The following is a 21,982-nucleotide window of genomic DNA, read 5'->3' on the forward strand; positions in this document are numbered from 1 at the left end:
TTTCAGTCACATAAATGTTTTTTTGGGTGCCATCCAGTTGTCAGACCCAGTACATTTTATACCCTCGTTTTAAACTGGAGTGAAATTGCAGCATGAAAACCTGCAAGAACAAAGTGCCTCTCTTTGGCAGTGGACATATGGCAACCCTAAATAATAGTAACCACAAGAAGAGAAAATGCTCACCCATCAAGTGATGAAAGCACTTCACATTATCTAGTTGCAACCACCTTGCATGGTGTTGGCTATTTGCGCTTGTTTATTGACCCAAACCCTTATGAAATAATAATCCTGTAAACCCATCTATTTATTAGAATTATATTCCCCTACCCGTTTGAAGTTGCGGTAGAATGGCAGTGCAATTTGTAATGCGAATTCACCAGACTATTTGGTACAGTATTTGCTTTGCTTTGCCTCCAGTTGTTGCAAATCACGGGAGGGGCCGAACTTCTGCTCAAATCCTGCGTGCGGGAAACAAGATGCTGGGCTAGCCGCTAGATCAGGCATCCCCAAACTGCGGCCCCCCAGATGTTTTGGCCTACAACTCCCATGATCCCTACCTAAGAGGACCAGTGGTCAGGGATGACGGGAATTGTAGTCCAAAACATCTGCAGGACCGAAGTTTGGGGAAGCCTACGCTAGATGGACCATTGGCCTGATCCAGCAAACTCTTCTTACGTTCAGCCAGCCCCCAAGGAAACCAAGGCCGGCCACGAGCATCCCGCCAGCTGATGGCGCGGCGCGCTCCTGAGCGCGTGCAGAGCGCCCTTCCTTCCCTCGCGCGCCGAGCATCCTTCCTGGGCGCGGGGCGGAAAGGGTTACCTCCGCAAGCGGCCGCCGGAGGGTGGGATTTCCTTCCCTTTCCCAGGCTCCGCAGCACCGGAGCGGAGCGTGGGAGAGGCCAAGCCGGGCCGCCGGGAGAGCCAGAGCGACGAAAGCGGCTCCTCCTGTTGCAGCGGGTCTTCCTTGGCCGTAGCCCGGCCGAGGGCCACCCCAGAGGCGGCGCGGGCCGGCTCAGCCCGGCGGCCCAGCCTCCGATCTCGTCTCTCCTTTCCCTCCTGGTCTGGAGAGTCTTAGTTCGGCATCGTCTGGCCTGGATTCCTTGGGAGCTCCAACCTCTCCTTCCCTCCCGCCGCCGCTAACCACTGGGCGCTGCTGCCTCTGCCTTTTTCTGCGGGAGAAATCGCCTCCCATCAGTTGCAGCTGCGCCCGGGCGCACGCGTGCACACGTGCGCCTCTGGCTTCCCCCTTGCACTTGTTTGAGTTCGTTTTTCCTTCTCTCCACCCTCTGCGATCACTCGCACGGAGGCCTCGCTTTTGCTCCTCCTTCTCCCTCCTCTTTATTATTTTTTTCCTCGCACACACACTTTTGGCGTTGCGCTGGGGTGGAGATTTCTCCCTCCCTCCCCCCCTTTCCATCCATCCGCGCATTTCTCCTCCGTCCACAACGCGCGCCAGGCGCAGCCACCCGCCCGAGAAGCTCCGCGGGTCTTCCAGGCGACGGGGAGAACCCACCCAGGCCGGAGAGAGAGGCAGGGGAACCGGCAGAGCCAAGCCATCGACGCCGGGGTCCGAGACGCCAGCGAGGCAGAACCGGGCGGGGAGGGACGGAGGGCGAGGGATGCGATGAGCAAGGGAGCCTGAAGGAGACGAGCCGGGCTGTTCTGCTGGGAAAGGAAACGTGGCTCTTTGGGGAAGATGCGGCTTTAGTTTTGGACTCAAGAAAGAGGTGGTGGCGGCGGTTTCCCTTCTGCTGGATGCCAGCTCCGTCGCTGGCGCCCCATTCCCAGCCGGCAGAGATGCAGGAGGGAGCTTGAATGGAGCCTGCGCGCATCTCCGCCGCTCCTTCTCTCCGTGGGAAAGAGCTGGCCGGCTGTGCCAGCCCTCCGGGTCATTTTGACGGGGCCTGAGCAGAAGACTTGACCCTGACCGGCTTGGAGACATGCCCTTGGGGAAGATGGTAAGGATGGAGACACTGGGGGGGGGGGCGACGCTTGGGGAGGGTGTAGAAAGTGAGGGAAACAGCACGTTGGGGAAGGGTGCAAGGGTTCCAACTTGAATAAAATATTGGGGGCCCCAAGTAGGCCCCACCCTGCTTAATCGATCACACACACCATTTGAATGGCAATGCCCATCAACTTTGGGCAGGCCAGACCCCCTCAAGTATTTTATTGGGGGGTCCGAAGGCCCCCTTGGCTCTTACGGAAGGGAGCGTGCTCCCCTGGGGGCCAACTTGTTGACCACTAGTCCTGCTTGCCTTTTCTAACCACATCTGGATGGTGAAACCTTCGCCGCTTGGAGGGGCAGTGGAAGGGCGGGATGCGTTCAACATCTGCCCAATAATTTTGCTTAAGCCAAGCCGATAGGGATCGATTTGCCAGCGGAGTGATTTGCCAGCATCTTTCCTGCCTCCCTTCTGTATTTGAGGGGGTGGTCTGTAGTTCCAGGGACAGCCCCTCGACTCATCTGCTTCTTGAACCGTTTTCGATGGAAGTTCCTCTGGAGCTTGGCCAGCTATTTCCTCACCTTCCTGCATGTGAATTTTCTCAGCACGAAAACATTCATTTGGGTGGGGTTCGGATGCAAGCATAGAGAAGTGTGCTTTTGGGTGCAGCTGGTTTGTGGTGATCTGCTGCTTGCTGGGGGGGGGGTTGCTGCGCTAGGCCGGAGGTTGGCATTAAAATGGAGGCCACGTGCATTTTGGGTGACCAAAACGTTCCCCCCTCCCTCTCTCTTTCTGCCAGGGGTCTACACATGCTGGGCTGTGAGAGATACCGCTTCACACTGGCCCTGGAAGGATAATTGCTCCAGAAGTTTCCGCGCCTTGCGGCCTGCCCGTTTCCCGCTTTTAATGGGAGCTGGACCACCGCTGATGTAACTTGGTCATCAGATCCTCCTCGCAGATTGACGGTCTGCAACCGCAAGCAGGATGCCTCAGAACAGGGCCTTCTCCGAGCCCGAGTACTCGGCCGAGTACTCGGCGGACTACTCGGTCAGCTTGCCGTCTGACCCCGAGCATGGGGTAGGCCGCACCCATGAGGTGACGGTGAGGAACTCTGGCTCCTGCCTCTGCCTGCCGCGGTTCATGCGCCTGACGTTTGCCCCGGAATCCCTGGAGAACCTCTACCAGACCTATTTCCGGAGGCAGCGCCACGAGACCCTGCTGGTCTTGGTGGTCTTTGCCGCCCTCTTCGACTGCTACGTCGTCGTCATGTGCACGGTGGTCTACACTGCGGAGAAGCTGCCCACCACCCTGGCGGCCTCGGTGGGCCTGGCCGCTCAGATCCTCCTCTTCATCCTATGCAAGTACCACCTCCTCCCGGACCGCGTCACCCGCAAATTCATGCCCTACATCCTGTGGATCCTCATAGCCGCCCAGATATTCTGCTACCTGGGCCTGAACTATGCCCGCTACCACGAGGCCAGCGACACGGTGGGCTGGCAGGCCTTCTTCGTCTTCTCCTTCTTCCTCACCCTCCCTTTGCGCCTCACGCCCATCGTCCTTATCTCGGCCATCTCCTGCGCCATCCACACCCTGGTGCTGGGGGTCACCATAGCGCAGCAGCAGCAGATGCAGCTGAGTCAAGAATCCATCCTGGGAGGGTATTTGCTGTGGCAGGTAAGGAAACCTGTAGCCGGCGTTTGCGGGGGGAGGCAAGCCAGAGATCATCCAATCCACCCCCCTTGCGAGATTCCTTAGTTGGTGGCCAATTGGCCTCTGCTTAAAGCCCCCCTCTAACTGACACTGTATGCACACTCCTCTTTACTCTGCTTTGAGTGTGCTTCCACTGCTCCCAGCGGTTGTGCGCATGGCATTCGCCAAAACCCATCCTTCTCTCTCCTGTCATTTCTAATGAAATACTGAATTATGATGCATAATTGCACGCACACACACACACACCCATCAGCTTCGGTCCAAATTGGGGGAAATGAATGATCTAGGTGTGTTCTGTAATTGAGTACAGAACCCGAGAGCCTCCACCCCGCACCCTGTCTTCCGAAGCAATCTGCTCGGATTCCTGCATTGCGGGGGGGTTGGACTAGATGGCCCTTGGGGGTACCTTTCAGCTCTGCGATTCTCTGATTGTCATGGAATGCTAAGCAAAAGGGAAAGGGTTTTTGGGGCGGTGCATGATTTAACTTGCTCAGGTAGGGAAGGGCTTTGCAGACGGAGAGCTGTATCCATTTGGAGGCCAATTGAATTGAATGGGCATGACTAACTGAAGTCCCTCAATTTGAGTGGATCCGCTATGAATATGACGTAGTTTGATCCAACCAACATGTTTCAGCAGGGTGGTGGATGCCATCGCCCTTTGCTCCTCTTTCTGCTCAGGCACGTTACGGAGGAGATAGTGGTTTTTATTTTTTTTATCAGCAAGGATAAAAAGATATTACAGGAATTCTACCTATATTCAGGGTTCTTAAGACTTTTACTTCCACACCTGTGTGGCATTCCTGGCTTAATGTAGTTGTGGACTGCACAGATTTTGGATTCCCAAAAACGCAGAATTTTCCATTCCAAATAACCTCTCTGCTGCCACTTAATAAACTAAACTTCATGCTGGCTTTCTAGTCCTCATGACTGCATGGCAGTTCTGTAGTGCTGGAGGCACAGAGCTTTATGTGCCCCTAATTATCTCCCCTTTTTCGTAACAGTCCCCCTCGCACCTGCTCTGATGACTTAAAGCACACACACCCCAGACCTCCCCTGTGATTTGGTTGCTGAGAAATTGGCACATGTGCGTTTGCATACGGCAGCCAGTGCCGGATTTACGTAGAAGCTAAACAAGCTATAGCTTAGGGCCCCACTCTCTTGGGGGGGCCCCAAAAAAATTAAAGGAAAAAACCCTGGATGTACATTTCCAAAATATAAGATAGAAAACAAATGAAATACAACCTACATACAGCAACAGTGTTTTGTGTTGTGTAGGCTCCTATGATGTAAGCAGTGGGCCCCGCCTGCTCCCTAAAACAGGCATCCCCAAACTTCGACCCTCCAGATGTTTTGGACTACAATTCCCATCATCCCTGACCACTGGTCCGCTTAGTTAGGGATCATGGGAGTTGTAGTCCAAAACAGCTGGAGGGCTGCAGTTTGGGGATGCCTGCCCTAAAATATCACTGGTTTGCTCTTTTCTATTTATAGGGTGCCTACATTCTGCATGGGCAAATGGCTTTAGATACCTATTAGGTCCATAAATTGACATAAATTACCATTGACAAAGTATAGCTGGACATATCAAGGGCCCCATTACCTTCAGGAGCTTAGGGCCTCATCAAACCTAAATCCGGCCCTCATGGCATCCCAGCAAATATTAGGTCCATAGTGAAGCAGGCAGATCTTACAGGTCCACCTTGAACTTTTTAAGAAAGGTGAGATCTAAATGTTTGAAATAAATAAATAAATAAATATTGGTGGGCATAATTTATGTGAACTCCACAATTCAAAGTGTGAACGATGAAGGGCCTTTGCGAAACCCCTGGGTGTAATAATAATAATAGTAGTAGTAATAATAATAAAAAAATTATTATTTCTACCCCGCCCATCTGGCTGGGTTTCCCCAGCCACTCTTGGGCGGCTTCCAGCAAAATGTTAAAATACAATAATTCATCAAATATTAAAAGCTTCCCTAAAGAGGGCTGCCTTCACATCTGGTCTTCTAAAAGTCTACTGTTTCGGATATTTTGGGCACAGAATGTTGCACTGGAGCAGCACAAGGTCTGTAAACAGTATAAACAGTATGCTTTCCTTTTTATCCCAGGAGACTGGATATAATTCAGGGATGGTTTCCTTCTTTAGGGGAGCAGCTGAGATTTCCCCCTTGAGTAATAATTCTTGCAACGAGAGTCCACTATGCTAGTCCAGTTGCCTGCGTTGGGAAGGGGGAAGAAGATGCTTGGTTTAGAGCAGGTTTAGAGCTTTCCAATTTTTTTAATATATATATTTTTATTGGGATTTTAATGAAAGTGATACAAAGCAGTTCCAAGAACAAGTCAATGACCAAACAATAAAAAACAGTCAAACCAGATGGGGTCAGGATGGAGGCTTAAAGTAAAGTAACCAGCACGCTTAAAGTAACCAGCAGGAAAAATTATATGAAGTATATACAGTATGAATCACCTTTTTTTTTGAAGTTGTATTGAAAAGAAAAGATGGTAAGAAGCTGAAAAGGCATGCAACTCAAAGACTTTATTTTCTGTATGTCCAGTGATGAGAATGGAAGAGGTTGGTGCAGTTGGTCATTCCCAATGTGTAAAATAAAGTCCTACCACCCAGGAATGAAAGAGGCCAGTTTAACTTTCCCCCCTCCACTTGTTGTTGAACTACAACCCCCATCGTCCTAGACCACTAGTCTTGCTGGTTGGGGGCTCATGGGAGTTGTAGTCCAAAATATTGACAAAAGCTGGTGTGGACGTAGGTGTAGATGGGCTAGTGATCTGGCTCTTGGAGAGGGAGCTTCATATTTTTAAGTAAAAAATAACAAGAAAAAATTCACTAACCTCCCCTCCACCCTCCTCGTCTGAGATCAAACCACGGAGGCGTATTTAGACCGTACCTAGAGTTCTGGCTCGGGAAAAACCTTGCCTTGATCTTTGACTTGCCAGGATGAATTTCCATGCTTTTCCTAAACCTACATTTTTTTTGCTAATAAAATCAAATAAAGCAGAAGAAACTAAAGAGTTGTTCCGTGGATCAGGCTTAGACTTTCTTTGCTAAAGCTAGATTTGCTCGTAGCAGATAGAAAGAAGAAATGGAGGGAGGAAGGAAGGAAGGAAGGAAGGAGCCGACTCTTTGGGACTATTGGATCTATTCAACTTGGGGCAGTTGGGGATGAGCTTATAACTGAAATATAAGAGGACATTTTAATACCAGCCCCAAATGAAAGAGATCCTTTATGCACAGAGAAAGCTGACGAGGGCACTGGGAGGCAGGTGGAGGTGAGAATCAGAATGGCCACCAGCATGTTGTACTTGTGCAATCCTTGGGAAATAAATATTTTCACTGGGCTTGCCTTCAGAGTAGAGTCAAAAGGCTCTTGAGTGGCTGGGCCTGCTAATTCTCTGCTGCGGGTAGTAAGGCTGAGGTCCAGCGCCGAGGGCCTTCTGGCGGTTCCCTCGCTACGAGAAGCCAAGTTACAGGGAACCAGGCAGAGGGCCTTCTCGGTAGTGGCACCCACCCTGTGGAATGCCCTCTCACCAGAGGTCAAAAAGAACAACAATTACCAGACCTTTAGAAGGCATCTCAAGGTAACCCTGTTTAGGGAAGCTTTCAATGTTTGATGGATTTCTGTATTTTAATATTTTGTTGGAAGCCACCCAGAGTGGCTGGGGGAACCCGGCCAGATGGGCGGGGTATAAATGATAAATTATTATTATTATTATTTTTATTACTTACCTGAGAGTAGGGGCGTGAGGCAAATTAATCTGCATTTAAAGGCAACACTGCCTGATTCACACTTTCCAAAATAATGCGAGAACTGAGACATGCATAAATATGTATCCTTACGTGAAAACAACCTACAAGTGCATTCTGTTTGTGAAGATTGCTTTGCAAGAATGTGCATGTAAGGCGAAACTGCATACAAATGTGTATATATTGGGAGAGGTTTGTGAATTTTCACGAGGACCTTTCAAAAAACAGTTTGCAGGCCAGTATGCAAATGTGGAGAACTTAAGATGGGAAAAATAAGACACTGAGCAAAGCCAGAATGGGCAGGTTTTTCTCTTCCCTACCGGAGACTAACCTCCGTAGAACATAAAGGAGGCTCATATCCAAGTCAACAGAAATAAGGGCCATGCTGCAAGAGAGCTTCCCACCATAGCTGCCAAGTTATCCCTTTTTTTAAGGGATTTTCCCTTATGCTGAATAGGCTTCCTCGCGAGAAAAGGGAAAACTTGGCAGCTATGCTTCCCACCTTTTCTATCTTTCCACCCACAGAATAGTTTGTGGAGGAGCCTGCTGTAGCTCATTTAGCCTTATCAGGAGACTGGCTTGTGGGTACAATAGAAAACCGAGCGGTTTGCAAGGAGTTGTGCCACTTCAGGCTGTCATTGGGGAATCTAATTTTTCTTTTTTTACACGCTTCCTTATACTGAAACTCCCAGCAAATAGAAAACCAACAGAGCAGGGTGTGTGGGGTGGGTACAGCCTTTCTCCCTGATGTGCTAGTTTTCTATCAGCAGAGATATTGTCTTAGGCAGTAGGGCATTCAGGAAAGTTGTGTTCTCGCCATCAATGCCTATATGATGAGCCACTGCCTCAGCCATATAGCCCAGGTCAGCAGGTCTTGGAATTATTGAAACCTTGTAAACTGGGAAGGAGCGGATGCCTCAAATGTATAGAAAGCAAGTACAGGTAGCCAGTGGCTTCAAGACAGCAGTTCTTTACCTGGATTTCAACAGCCTTAGAGCATGCATGGTGTTCACAGAGATGATTTGCTCGGGAATGTTTCTCCCGACTGCTGATCTTCCCCCATTTCTCTATAGAAGCCAGGGGAGCCACACCCACTGCTCTCCATTCAAGTATTTTTATTAATTAAATTTGCACCCTGGCCTTCTTTCTCAGAGGAGCACTTGGTAGCGAACAACAAGTGGATGAAAGCATCTTAAGAATAACACCAGTGCAAGATGCAGACTGGGAAGGCTCTTGTAGGAAGAGGAAGGTATTCAGATATCAGAGGTGGCGCTTCTGAGCCGAGCAAGGTGTGGGTTTGGGTTGGGTTGGGGAATACCCCTTCCGTAAACCCTGGGGAGCTGCTGCCAGTCAGTGTAGACCAGTGATGGGCAACCTTTTGAGCTTGGTGTGTCAAAGTTCGCCAAAAAACTGAGCATAACTCAGGTGGTGTGTCACTTCCAGAAAAAACCATAATTTCACAATATTTATAGTTTAAATAACAAAAATTGTATAATTGTAATATATAACTGTATTTAATAAACCAAAAACTAATGATTTAACCAAAGCAAACCAAACCAAAAACCCCTTATTTATCACAAAGTGCCCAGAGTTGTTGAGCTTTTTTGGGGGAGCTGCTGACCAAAGTTTTGGAGGTTTTTTTGGGGGGGTGCAAAAGTTGCTTTGCTTTTTTGGAGGGGATGCCCCAAAGCTGCTGCACTTTTTTTGGGGGGGGGAGAGAACAGAAATAAATGACGAATAATACCTTCACTGGAACTAAAACGCAGCACCAACATAGTCTGCCAAAGTGACAAAAAACCAGCACAGAACGGGTTAAAAAACGAACGCTGTTACACCCAATCATAGTCTGCCAAAGCGCCAGAAAAAACAGCACAGAAAGGGTTAAAAAACCTATCTCTGGCTACCAGCAGCAACAACAAAGGTTTTAACAGCGGAGACAAGCTGTAGGAGGAATGGGAGAACAAATAGGGGGGGGGGAACCAACAGCAGCGTGAATGGGCCGATGGGCTCTGCGTGAGGGCTCTGCGTGTCACGTCTGACACGCGTGTCATAGGTTCGCCATCACTGGTGTAGACAGTTCCGAGGGGAGGCGATTCCAGAGGGCAGCTGCTGCAACACTAAAAGCCCGATTCCTACAATGTGTGGAATAGACGGTATTTCTGCAGGAGGCCCCCACCTGCAGTGATCAGCTGGATATGTAAGAGGTGAGACTATCCTTCAGGTATCAGTCCCAAGAGCGCCTTCTCGGTAGTGGCACCCGCCCTGTGGAACGCCCTCCCATCAGATGTCAAGGAAATAAACAATTATCTGACTTTCAAAAGACATCTGAAGGCAGCCCTGTTTAGGGAAGCTTTTAATGTTTGATGTTTCATCGTGTTTTTAATATTCTATTGGGAGCCACCCAGAGTGGCTGGGGAAACCCAGCCACATGGGTGGGGTAATAATAATAATAATAATAATAATAATAATAATAATAATAATAATAATTGTGCTTTATATACCAAAGCCAGCACGCTGTACTTAGCACCTTGAACTATATGGAGGAAGGGGAGGGTGTGCAGTGTGCATTTCAGAGTATTATGGCCTGTTCATATTTCGGGAGTTCAATCCCTTCCAAGCAAATTTTAGGAGCGGGGTGGTGGTGGTTTTTCGTGTTGGTGAGAGAATTGAGCACAAAGCCTAACATCCGTCATGCCTTACTCCAGATTCAAAGTATGTGTCTGACAAAAGATGGGATCCAGATCCAAGGTGGATTTAAAAAAAAAACACCCAGCAAGCCAGTTTGGCAGGAGGGGTCATAGCTGAGTGGCAGAGCTTCTGTTTTGTGTGCAGAAAGTCCCAGGTTCTCTCCCCAGAGAGCTGCAGCTGTCTCTGGGGTGGGCTTCCTGTATTTGTATGCTCCTAAATGTACCAACCTAATACGTTGAGAAATGCATGTGGTGGTTGCTGAGCCATATCTTTGAACAAGGTCGCGATCGAACAGCAGGGAAGTGTTGCAGAGAGGGAAAATGACAGGCTCCAGAAGCTGATTGGCATCTGCAGAAATGGTGAAACCATGTCTACCCCACCCCCACCCCCGCCGCCACCAGTTCTCCTTCTACACCTCCCCTCCCAATGCTTTTTCTCTAGGCGCAGAGCTTGAAAATGATCTCAGCTTGAACAGACAGAGAAACAGGCCATTGGAAATCTCCCCTTACTGTTGTTTCACACTGAAGACAAAGGGCTGCCTCAGGTTTCTGTTGTACGTCACACCAACCTGGTTTGCATGACATGCTAAGCTAAACCGTGGCTTAGTGCCAGCATGCAAACTCCCCTTCTCTCTGGTGGTTCTGTTGCTGCGCTGCGCTGCGCTAAACCATGGCTTGGCTCAGTGCATCGTCTGAACGCAAGCTCACAGTTTAAATCTTGCCAGAAAAACCATGAGGTGCAAGCCAAGTTTCTCCAGTGGTTTGTGGCTTGAGCCTGGATTGGGATGCGAAGACAAACCGTGGCTTGACTCAGGGTAGCAGTAAGAAAGCCAAAGAGGAAGAAGGCGAATGCTAGCTCCTCTCGCAGAACTCGCATGCGTGGCTTGACGTACCATGATGTGCAAACCATGCTACTGTTGGCATGAAATAAAGATTAGCTTGCAGTCCCCGCAGACGCGCTTGCTCACCTCTCAGTTAAATGCCATGTGAACATTTGCTTTCGAGACGTAAAGCAAGGGCAAAGTTCACGTGTTAACACTTTCGTGTGTTTATCTTGTGTTGATTTGAAGCTTGATTTGTGTTGACACTGAAGCAAGCAAATAAATACATTTTTTTAGAGAGTGCTTTCCAGAGTAGCTAATTGCAGTCGCAAACAAACGAGGTCATTAAGAGCTCTATGGATTTCACCACAAGCTCCTGGGAAAGTTAACTCGAGGTGTCTGTCAGACAAGCCTCTTCAGAGGTCAGGATGACATCTCTCATAAATACAGCTCCCCTCCCCCTTGCAGTGGGGAATTTCTGCAGCCAGATCTGCATAAAGAGACATAGCAGAGTCTCGCCCTGTTTTCCCACAGTGACCTCTTACAGAGCCTAGTCTGGCTGGCTCAGGGACCAGAGTGCCAAAGGCCTAGCAGGCAAGACACAGGTCCCCTGAGCACCTTACACTAGGGTTAGCCAATACACTGTGCTCCATCTCCCACCATCCCCAGCTGGTATGGCCAGTGGAGGTGTCATCCGCAATGCCTGGAGAGCATCACATTGGCTACAGATGCCTTAACGCCAAACCACCTCAAACCATGGTTTCCAGACTCTTGCTTGCTGGGTGGTCACTAACTGTGGCTTGCCGATTCAGAAGCTTCTGGCAAGTCAGGGCTAAAATTCTTGCACCGTGGCTTGGCGTCATGTCTTCTCTGCAACCAAGACAGGCATTGTTTGTAACATATGTATTCTAGTAAGAGCTTGAAGCTGTTTTCGTGTTTCGTATTCTTACTAGAATACATACTTTTATTTGATTGCAACTCGTGAGTAGGATTTATTCCTAGCATTGAAATTTCTGGCCAGAGTTCAGAGAAGGTTAAGGGGTGATATGATAGCCATGCTCAAATATATGAAAGGATGTCATATGGAGGAGGGAGAAAGATTGTTTTCTGCTGCTCCAGAGAAGCAGACACGGAGCAATGGATTCAAACTACAAGAAAGAAGATTCCACCTAAACATTAGGAAGAACTTCCTGACAGTAAGAGCTGTTCGGCAGTGGAATTTGCTCCCAAGGAGTGTGGTGGAGTCTCCTTCTTTGGAGGTCTTTAAGCAGAGGCTTGACAGGCATATGTCAAGAATGCTTTGGTGGTGTTTCCTGCTTGGCAGGGGGTTGGACTGGATGGCCCTTGTGGTCTCTTCCAACTCTGTGATTCTATGATTCTTGGTATCTTTCCTTTTGGTTTAACTCACAACTAGAACTCCAATTTATTTGATTGTTTGTAACATAGCTGTGAATGGTAGCTTTGGAGGTCTGAACTGCGGCAGAGGAAGCGGCTCGGGCGCCTGGGGCGACGCGCCCAGGGGCAGGAGGAGCTGCCCATAGGGAGTCTGCCTGCCTCCTCCCACTCAGTTGGCCCTACAGCTGGGGGGGGGGGAGAGTGGGTGGACCATTTGAGCAGCATGGAGCCTGCGTGCGCCCAAGCCACCGCGTCTCCCCCAGGAGAGACGCATGTCCCGGGCGCGCTGCAGGCCCTGTGGTGAGTGCCGCCTGGCATTTTGTCACCCCCCTCAGTGGTGACACCCGGGGCGGCCCACACCCACCGTACCCCCCTTCCTCCGCCCCTGGGGCTGAGTGTGTCATTCAGAAAGTGTGTGTTTGTCATGTCACTATTTGCGGGCCTTTGGTGAAGGAGGAAGCACGTGGGCCTTTTCTCTCTTCCATGGCTTCGTATGCATGTTTTTGTGTATGTGTGCTTAGTATTCTGAAAAGCTGGCCCTATGAAAAGTCGTAGCCTGGCTGCAGAACACGGCTGGCGAACCACACCCTGAAGGGTCTCATGAACCTGGAGGCAGCCAACAGCTGTTTCAGAGATGCTGTCTCTGGAGGAAAGGCAGGGTGGTGTAGCGGTTAGAGCGTCAGACTTGGATGTGGGACACCAGGGTTCAAATCCCCACTCGACATAAAGGTCACTGGGGGACTTTGGGGGCTAGTAACTGCCTCTCGGCCGAATCAACCTCACAGGGTTGTTTGGGGGGGATTAAATGAGGGAGGGGGGAGAATCATGTAAGCAACCTTGAGGCTGTTAGAAAAAAGTAGTGGGTTAGAAATGCAATAAGTTAATAAGAAGGGAAGAGAGACAATGGTTTGTGCTTTGTAGTAGCAGTAGTAGTGATGATGATGATGATGATGATGAAGGCACCAGCTGAACCTCCTTGGGGAGAGCATTCAGCAAACGGGGAGCCATTGCAGAAAGGGCCCACTCTTGTGTTTTATTATCCACTCTGAACCTTTCAACTTTCAGCTTCAACCCGATTTTCATTTGTTCCAATTCAGCGCTAACTGCGAGTTTCCCCGGGGGAAAGCAGTAGGGGAAATGGAGGAGTGTGTGTGGATGAGCCCTAAGTCTTTGAAAACTTTGAAAATGCCCCTCTTCAGCCTTCTAATCTCCTGGCGAAACAGAGCCCACTCCCTTTAACTGACTGTGAATGGATAGAGAAAAGTTTTCCTCCCTCTCTCAGAGCACCAGGATTCATCCAACGAAGCTGAACCTTGGGAGATTTGGGACAGGTAAAAGAAAGGACTTCTTCACGCAGTGCAGAGTTAAACTGTGGAACTCCCTGCCACAGGAGGCAGCGATGTCCACCCACTTGGATGGCTTTAAAAGAGGGCGAGGCAAATTCACGGAGGAGGAGAGGGCTCTCGATGTCGACTAGTCAGGATGCAAAGCTCAGCATCCACAGTTGGAGGTGGCAATGCGGAATACCTGTTGCTGGAAACCGCAGGAGGGGAAAGAACTCTTGCACTCTGGTCCTGCCTTCCCGGTTTCCCACAGGCATCCAGTAGGATGCTGCAGGATGCTGGACTTCGATATAATGGGTGCCTCTTAAGTGTCTAAACAAGCTGCTTTTTACGAAAAACCCCAGGGGGCAACTCAGCATGGAACTGCTGCCGTTTCTGCTTTCAGACTCAGAGCTCCTTGGAGTCAGAGTTTGCCTCGCTAGGCTGGCCCTGTGCTATTTATAGGAGCGAGTTGTGTGTACACAAATTTTCTGTCACAATAACTGCACGCAAACACACACACTCGGAGGCCGGCTGCCCCAGCGGGGCGACGATGATGCCTCTCGGCTGTTGGGAGTTTGTTTGTGTGTTTTCAGCCTCTTTGCCTCCCTTGCCCTCTTTAGAGCTAATTGCTTGTGTTTAACGCAGACAACTAAAGCCCTGGGCGGCCGTCTCCGCAGGGAGCAACCTCCTCCTGAGCCAGGAGCCTGCAGGAGAATAACACACACTTGGCCGGGGCAATGGGAGGCCTTGGACTTTCTGCTCCAGAACCTTTTCTGCTGTGGCTAAGCCCATTTTTGGACATGCACCTCTTCATAGGGGGGTACATCCGAAAAATCAGCAGATCCCAAGGCCATCCACAGCCTTTTCTGTGTAGAGAAACGCAGAAAGCACAAGCAGGGGCCTGTAACAGAATACTATCGTGTGTGGATCATACAATCCTAGAACGGGAAGGGAACACAGGGGGACATCTAGTCCAGCCCCCTGCAATGCAGGCATCTTTTGCCCAATGTGGGGCTCGAACTCACGACCCTGAGATTAAAAGTCTAGTGCTCTATCAGCCAAGCTATATCTGCCATCCATTGCTATTCTTTGTCCCAGCCAGCCAGCTGCTTTCTTCACCCTATGCCTCCCAAATTCCGTTTTCTGGTCCTTGGCCCCAACAGACACTCAGTGTTCTGCTTAGTCCACACTGGGCTGTTTTGGGGTTTCTTCCAAGCCTGCCAATACTTCCCTCGTTTGCCTGGGTGGTGCTGTCTTGGCTACATAAGGATAGGTACTGGGGGGCGGGTTTGGGTTTCCTGTCCCAGATGCCTTTAGGAAGCTCACAAGCAAGACCCAAGCGCCAGACGATTCTCTCCCCTCCTGCGGTTTCCAGAAATTGCCATTAGGAAGCATTTCATTTCATTTCACTTTTAAGTTGCAGAATGCCTTTCTATATTACTATGCCCAAGGCGGCAACAAAATATTCAGCCAAGAGCACACATCTTATAATAATCTGACCCAATGCAAAAAATTGTAATGAAACATGACTTTAAAATGGAATGACTTATATCAGAGGTCCTCAAACTTTTTCAGCAGGGTCCAGTGTCCCTCAGACCTTGTGGGGGGCCAAACTATATTTTTTTGGGGGGGATGAACGGCGTCGGATGGACGATGAGCGGTGCGCGAAAGGGCTCTGGAGAGGGGCTGGCAGCAACATAGCCCAGCCCCCTTCCTCCTCTAGGCAGGGCGGGGAGAAGCCAGGAGGAGGGAGGGAGGAGGCGCCGCTGCCGTGTGAGGTAGAGAGAGGGAGAGAGAAAGAATGCCCGCATTGGCAATCCATGTGGCGATTTCCGGACCGTCCGTGGGCCAGCTTTAGAAGGCAATTGGGCCGGATCCGACCTGCGGGCCTTAGTTTGCCGACCCATGACATATCAAATACGGTAATACTCAATAATCTATTAGAATATAAAAGTACACAACAAAATTAACTCTAAAAACATCAGCAAATAATTAAACAGAAATTCACTCTTAACATTTACAATGAATGATTACTAAACAACGATCGATAAAAATAACTGGAAGTCACAATGCATAAAATGCCTTAATGCAAAACCATGTAAAAGGATCCAATTGAGCAATGAAGACACACAACTTACAAAACTATTAATTAATTTTCATTTTATAATAATAATAATAAGTAATAATAATAATAAGTAATAATAATTTATTATTTATACCCCACCCATCTGGCCGGGCCTCCCCCGCCACTCTGGGTGGCTTCCAACACGCATCAAAATACATTAAAATATCACAGACTAAAAGCTTCCCTAAACAGGGCTGCCTTTAGGTAATTTCTAAATGTCAGGTAGTTGTTTATCTCTCTGACCTCTGATGGGAGGGCATTCCCCAGGGCGGGCGCCACTACCAAAAAGGCCCTCTTGCCTGGTTCCCTGTAGCTTTGTTTCTCGCAGTGAGGGAACCGCCAGAAGGCCCTCGGCGCTGGATCTCAGTGTCTGGGAGGCAGAGCATCTTTGTGCGCTGTTAAACTATGGAACTCACTCCTGCAAGAGGCTCTTGTGTTCGAATCCTGCTCGAGGGTTTCCCACAAGGGGCATCTGGTTGGCCAATGTGAGAACAAGATGCTGGACAAGATGGGCTCGTGGCCTGATCCAGCAGCCTCTTCTTACATTTGCTTTCTCTCTTTGTCTAAACCCGGAGAATACAAATGGCCGAGGGAGAAACCACCGCAGCAGATCTTGTCTGGGCAGCTCACGGCTTTCCTTTTGGGTCGTTTTCCTTCCAGGGTTTATGGACTTCCCGGGAAAACGATGGCCTCCACCCCAGAGAGAACGGGTGCTGCTCTTTTGCTGCGGCTCGCATTCGTCGATCACCGGGCTTCCGAATCCCACTCGGATGCTTCCTCAGTGCTCCAAAAGTGGGTTGGTTGCCATGGCAACTCCGAGGAGCTAAGAATAGCAAGTCCCTGGTGCACATTTGTTGGGGTGGTGCTGGTGGAAGGTGGCTTCCCTCCCTCCCCCCCCTTCAGAACCTGCGGAAGGGGATATCCCTCTTCTTTCATGCATTTATTCTCCTCCTCTCCCCCAACCCCGCCAGGTATTCTACTGTTTAGCTTTTCCTTTTCTGGAAGGGCTTTGTGGAACGGATCCTCCCTTGGAGGTTTTTAAGCAGAGGTTGGATGGCCACTTGTCAGGGATGCTTTAGCTGAGAGTTCTGCATTGCTAGGGGCTGGACTGGATGACCCTTGGGGGTCCCTTCCAACTCTACAATTCTACGATTCTATGACAGCAGGTGCAGCTTTTATCCTCATCCTGATTTCCACCATTGTGTGTTGTTCCATTGCATTGAATTTAGATTGTTTATTGTGTTCATATCCCACCCCCCACCCCGAACTCAAGTTGGTGTGCATGGTTCTGCCCCTCCTTGTTTAATTCCCAGGACACCCCTGCGAGGTAGGTCACGTTCAGAGGCGGTGAGTGGCCCAAGGCCACCCTGTGAGCTTCACCCCCGGCTGAGTGGGGGATTCGAACCCTGGTCTCCTGGTCTAGCCTGATATTCTAACCGCTGGAACCACACTGGCTCAATTTGCACGCCACTGCCAAACAGTGGTTCGGTTGTTTTAAGCGTTGTTTCCTGATCCCCGCCGTGCTTTGCACCAGGTAAATATTTACGAGAAACTTTGCCTGCTGATTTGCAATCGAGAAGGAGGAAAGGGGGGGGGAGACAGACACACAAAGAGTGGGGAGAGGGAGTTGTGGTGAGGATTAAACAAATATATACAAGTTGGTATTAGTAATGGGGACCTAATAGAGAGCCTCCTTGTTCAGAGAGAGTGTATCTCCGAATATCAGTTGCTGGGAACATAATTCTTTTCTTGTAATCTGCTCTGGGTACTTACTGTAGGATATAAGAGCAAGATAGAAATAATAAAGGGCAGTAACAGTAAATCTAAATAAACAGAGGAATCTGCCTGCTAGCGAGCCCATCTAGCTGAGTCTCCCGCACCGTGGAAGAGCTCTCTCCTCGCATGCAGCTTCCAACAGCTGGCTGGTAGCCACCGACAACCCTCCCTTCCATGAATTTGTTTAATCCTCTTTTAAAGCCACCCAAGTTGGTGACCGCCACTGCCTCCTTCGGCAGGGAGTTCCATAGTTTAACATTGCACTGCGTAAAGCAGTCCTTTTTTCCACCTGTCCTGAATCTTCCAGCCTTCCATTGGATGCCCATGAGTTCCAGTGTTGCGAAAGAGGGAGAAATATTTTTCTACATGCCATGCATGATTTTTTAATAAATTTCTACCATGTCACCTTTTACTCGCTCTGAAGTTTACGCTGCTTCTGATTCTAGCCTCCTTGCTGGTACAGGTCTCCACAAACCACTGCCCTCCTCTTTCGAGTTACAGGTAGGTAGCCGTGTTGGTCTGACGTAGTGGGGGGGGGGAATCCCTCCGGTAGCACCTTAGAGACCAACTAAGTTTGTCATTGGCATGAGCTTTCATAGAATCATAGAATAGAATCATAGAGTTGGAAGAGACCACAAGGGCCATCCAGTCCAACCCCCTGCCAAGCAGGAAACACCATCAAAGCATTCTTGACATATGCCTGTCAAGCCTCTGCTTAAAGACCTCCAAAGAAGGAGACTCCACCACACTCCTTGGTAGCAAATTCCACTGCCGAACAGCTCTTACTGTCAGGAAGTTCTTTCTAGTGTTTAGGTGGAATCTTCTTTCTTGAAGTTTGAATCCATTGCTCCGTGTCCGCTTCTCTGGAGCAGCAGAAAACAATCTTTCTCCCTCCTCCATATGACATCCTTTCCTCATAAGGCATCGTTTCCAGGCCTTTGACCATTTTGGTTGCCCTCTTCTGGACACGTTCCAGCTTGTCAGTATCCTTCTTGAACTGCAGTGCCCGGAACTGGACACAGTACTCCAGGTGAGGTCTGACCAGAGCAGAATACAGTGGTACTATAACTTCCCTAGATCTAGATGCTATACTCCTATTGATGCAGCCCAGAATTGCATTGGCTTTTTAAGCTGCTGCATCACACTGCTGACTCATGTCAAGTTTGTGGTCTACCAAGACTCCTAGATCCTTTTCGCATGTACTGCTCTCAAGCCAGGTGTCTCCCATCCTGTATTTGTTCCTTTCAAATTTTTTTTTTGCCCAAGTGTAGTACTTTACATTTCTCCTTGTTAAAATTCATCTTGTTTGCTTTGCCCCAGTTGTCTAATCTGTTAAGGTCATTTTGAAGTGTGATCGTAGACAGGTAGGTAGGTATTTTTTGTTTCGACTACGTCAGACCAACACGGCTACCTACCTGTCTACGAAAGCTCATACCAATGACAAACTTAGTTGGTCTCTAAGGTGCTACTGGAAGGATTTTTTTTTATTTCTCCTCTTTCGAGTCAGACTCCAGCCCCCCCAACACACAAGTCAACGTCCTGCCAGTCTCCGACACAGGGATGGTGACCTTATTCTCTGCTTGGGCCTTAATGGAGTGGAAGAAACAACCAGTTTAACAGTCTCCTCTTCCCTCTTCCGGCCCTTGGCTACCTTTGAGTTACGAGGATAACTCTTTTTGGAGGAAGTAGGGAGTTATAGTGTAGCGTGAGAACCGTGGGTTTTTATTTTTTGTAAAGAAACGGCAACCAGCGATTCAAATGCAGTGATATTTGAAAGATAAACGAGATGTTGGCGGTATGTTTACTGTCTCCCAGCAACCCCAGGGAAGTTGTCCTTAATGCAAAACTCATAAAATAGCTTTTTTAAAAAAATTAAAAGTATGTCTAACTGGATAAACAGAGAGAGAGAGAGAGATGGTGCTCATGGGAACTGAAGTCCAAAATATCTAAAGCGCACCCAGGCTGGGTCAAAAAGGATATTGTAGATCTGGGAAAGGTTCAGAAAAGGGAAAGCAAAAGTCATCAAGAGGATGGAGCGTACAGTGGAATAAAAGAGAATGAAATAAAATAAGGTGTGTGCGCGCGTATCCAGTAACTTAAAACGAGCACTGTCATTTAAAAAGTGAATGTTGCATGTCAAACTCCAAAAAGTAAAATCACAGTTCTTAGTGGGCTTTTGCTCTCTGCAGAGGAACTCTAGGCAACATTGAAGGTGATGGGTGCATGTTGGTCAGGAATGGTGGAGGAGGGATAATAATAATAATAATAATAATAATAATAATAATAATAATAATAATAATATCATCATTTATATCCTGCCCATCCGGCTGGGTTTCCACACCACTCTGGGTGGCTTGTTGTTGTTGTTTAGTCGTTTAGTCGTGTCTGACTCTTCGTGACCCCATGGACCAGAGCACGCCAGGCACTCCTGTCTTCCACTGCCTCCCGCAGTTTGGTCAGACTCATGTTCGTAGCTTCGAGAACACTGTCCAACCATCTCATCTTCTGTCGTCCCCTTCTCCTAGTGCCCTCCATCTTTCCCAACATCAGGGTCTTTCCCAAGGATTCTTCTCTTCTCATGAGGTGGCCAAAGTATTGGAGCCTCAGCTTCACGATCTGTCCTTCCAGGGAGCACTCAGGGCTGATTTCCTGAAGAATGGATAGGCTTGATCTTCTTGCAGTCCATGGGACTCTCAAGAGTCTCCTCCAGCACCAGAATTCAAAAGCACCAATTCTTCGGCGATCAGCCTTCTTTATGGTCCAGCTCTCACTTCCATACATCACTACTGGGAAAACCATAGCTTTAACTATACGGACCTTTGTCGGGTAGCTTACAGCATAATACTGTAATAGAAACAGCTGGCAATTTGATCATAAGGAACATAGATTGCTTGCCGGGGAGGTGGGGTGATGGGTGTGCAGACTGCAGAGTATTGGCCTCTCTGAGGTGAAGGCTGCTGGTGTGTCTTATCGTCTAAATAGTCTGTAGATAGTGCTGGAGAGGTTCCAGTGACCATGGTACATGCCAGCACCAACAAGATAGGGAAATGTAGTTGTGAGACGATGGAAGGAAAGCTTAGGCTGCTAGGTGGGATGTTGAAAGCTAGGGCCTTCCTGGGTAGCTTCCTCCAAAACGCTATGGGTTCCAGGCCTTAGGGGCAGCTTTTAGTGTTAATGCATGGATAGCGTGCCAAGGAGGGGTTTGGGTTTGCTAGGCGCCCTGGGGGGAACAAAAGGGACAGGCCCCACTTGAACTGGGATGAAACCAGACCATTGGTTCTTAAAATAAAAAAAGAAGGTGGCAGAGAAGCTTTCAAGCCGACAGGAGCCGAGGAGAGTCCGGTTTGGAAGGAATCCTCCCTCTGGGGCGAATATGAAGGCGAAAGCGTTTGTGCCAATTGAAAAGAGAGAGGGGTAGAACTTGGTATTACGAGTGCAGAGGCACAGAGCAGCGATTCATAGAATCATAGAGTTGGAAGAGACCACAAGGGCCATCCAGTCCAACCCCCTGCCGAGCAGGAAACACCACCAAAGCATTCTTGACATATGCCTGTCAAGCCTCTGCTTAAAGACCTCCAAAGAAGGAGACTCCACCACACTCCTTGGTAGCAAATTCCACTGCCGAACAGCTCTTACTGTCAGGAAGTTCTTCCTAATGTTTAGGTGGAATCTTCTTTCTTGTAGTTTGAATCCATTGCTCCGTGTCCGCTTCTCTGGAGCAGCAGAAAACAACCTTTCACCCTCTTCCATATGACATCCTTTTTGTATATTTGAACATGGCTATCAGACCACCCCTTAACCTTCTCTTCTCCAGGCTAAACATACCCAGCTCCCTAAGCGGTTCCTCATAAGGAATCGTTTCCAGGCCTTTGACCATTTTGGTTGCCCTCCTCTGGACACGTTCCAGCTTGTCAGTATCCTTCTTGAACTGTGGTGCCCAGAACTGGACACAGTACTCCAGGTGAGGCCTGACCAGAGCAGAATACAGTGGTACTATTACTTCCCTTGATCTAGATGCCATACTCCTATTGATGCAGCCCAGAATTGGGAATTCAGACGGAACAAAGCATCACAGGTCAAAACACGAGTGCCGAAGATGCTTGAAGATAGAGAGAGCGCATGCAAGTGTTTATGTGCTAAAGCTAGAAGCCTCCGAACCAACGATGGGCGAACCGGAGAGCTTGGTCTTAGGGGCAGAACGAAAACCTGGTGGGGATGAAGAGAACCAGTGGGATACTGTAATCTCTAGTTATAATAACGTTTAGCAGTAGTAATTTAGACCCTCACAGTTTTATTACTAGCAATTCTACTGCTTCTTACTACGTGTTTCATCCCAGAGCGATAAAAGATTACTGAAGAGATTGAGAACCTTTTATCCAACAATTTAAAATGTTAAATGTAGCTGTTGCATAATACTTAGGAGTCCTTTTCTGTTGTTCTCT

General features: G+C 48.8%; 1 protein-coding gene across 1 annotated transcript in view; it reads left to right on the plus strand.

Moving 5' to 3' along the window:
• Positions 1-1,205: 1,205 nt before the first annotated feature.
• The window catches only part of ADCY3 (adenylate cyclase 3), a 76,847-nt gene continuing 56,070 nt past the window's right edge, over positions 1,206-21,982 (plus strand). Inside the window, exons 1-2 of the mRNA XM_035110846.2 lie at positions 1,206-1,957; positions 2,742-3,616. Of these exons, the coding sequence (XP_034966737.1) occupies positions 2,927-3,616 (690 nt within the window). The 5' untranslated portion in view covers positions 1,206-1,957; positions 2,742-2,926. The remainder of the gene's footprint in view (positions 1,958-2,741; positions 3,617-21,982) is intronic.

The sequence above is a fragment of the Zootoca vivipara genome, chromosome 3, assembly GCF_963506605.1.
Source record: "Zootoca vivipara chromosome 3, rZooViv1.1, whole genome shotgun sequence".
NCBI lineage: Eukaryota > Metazoa > Chordata > Lepidosauria > Squamata > Lacertidae > Zootoca > Zootoca vivipara.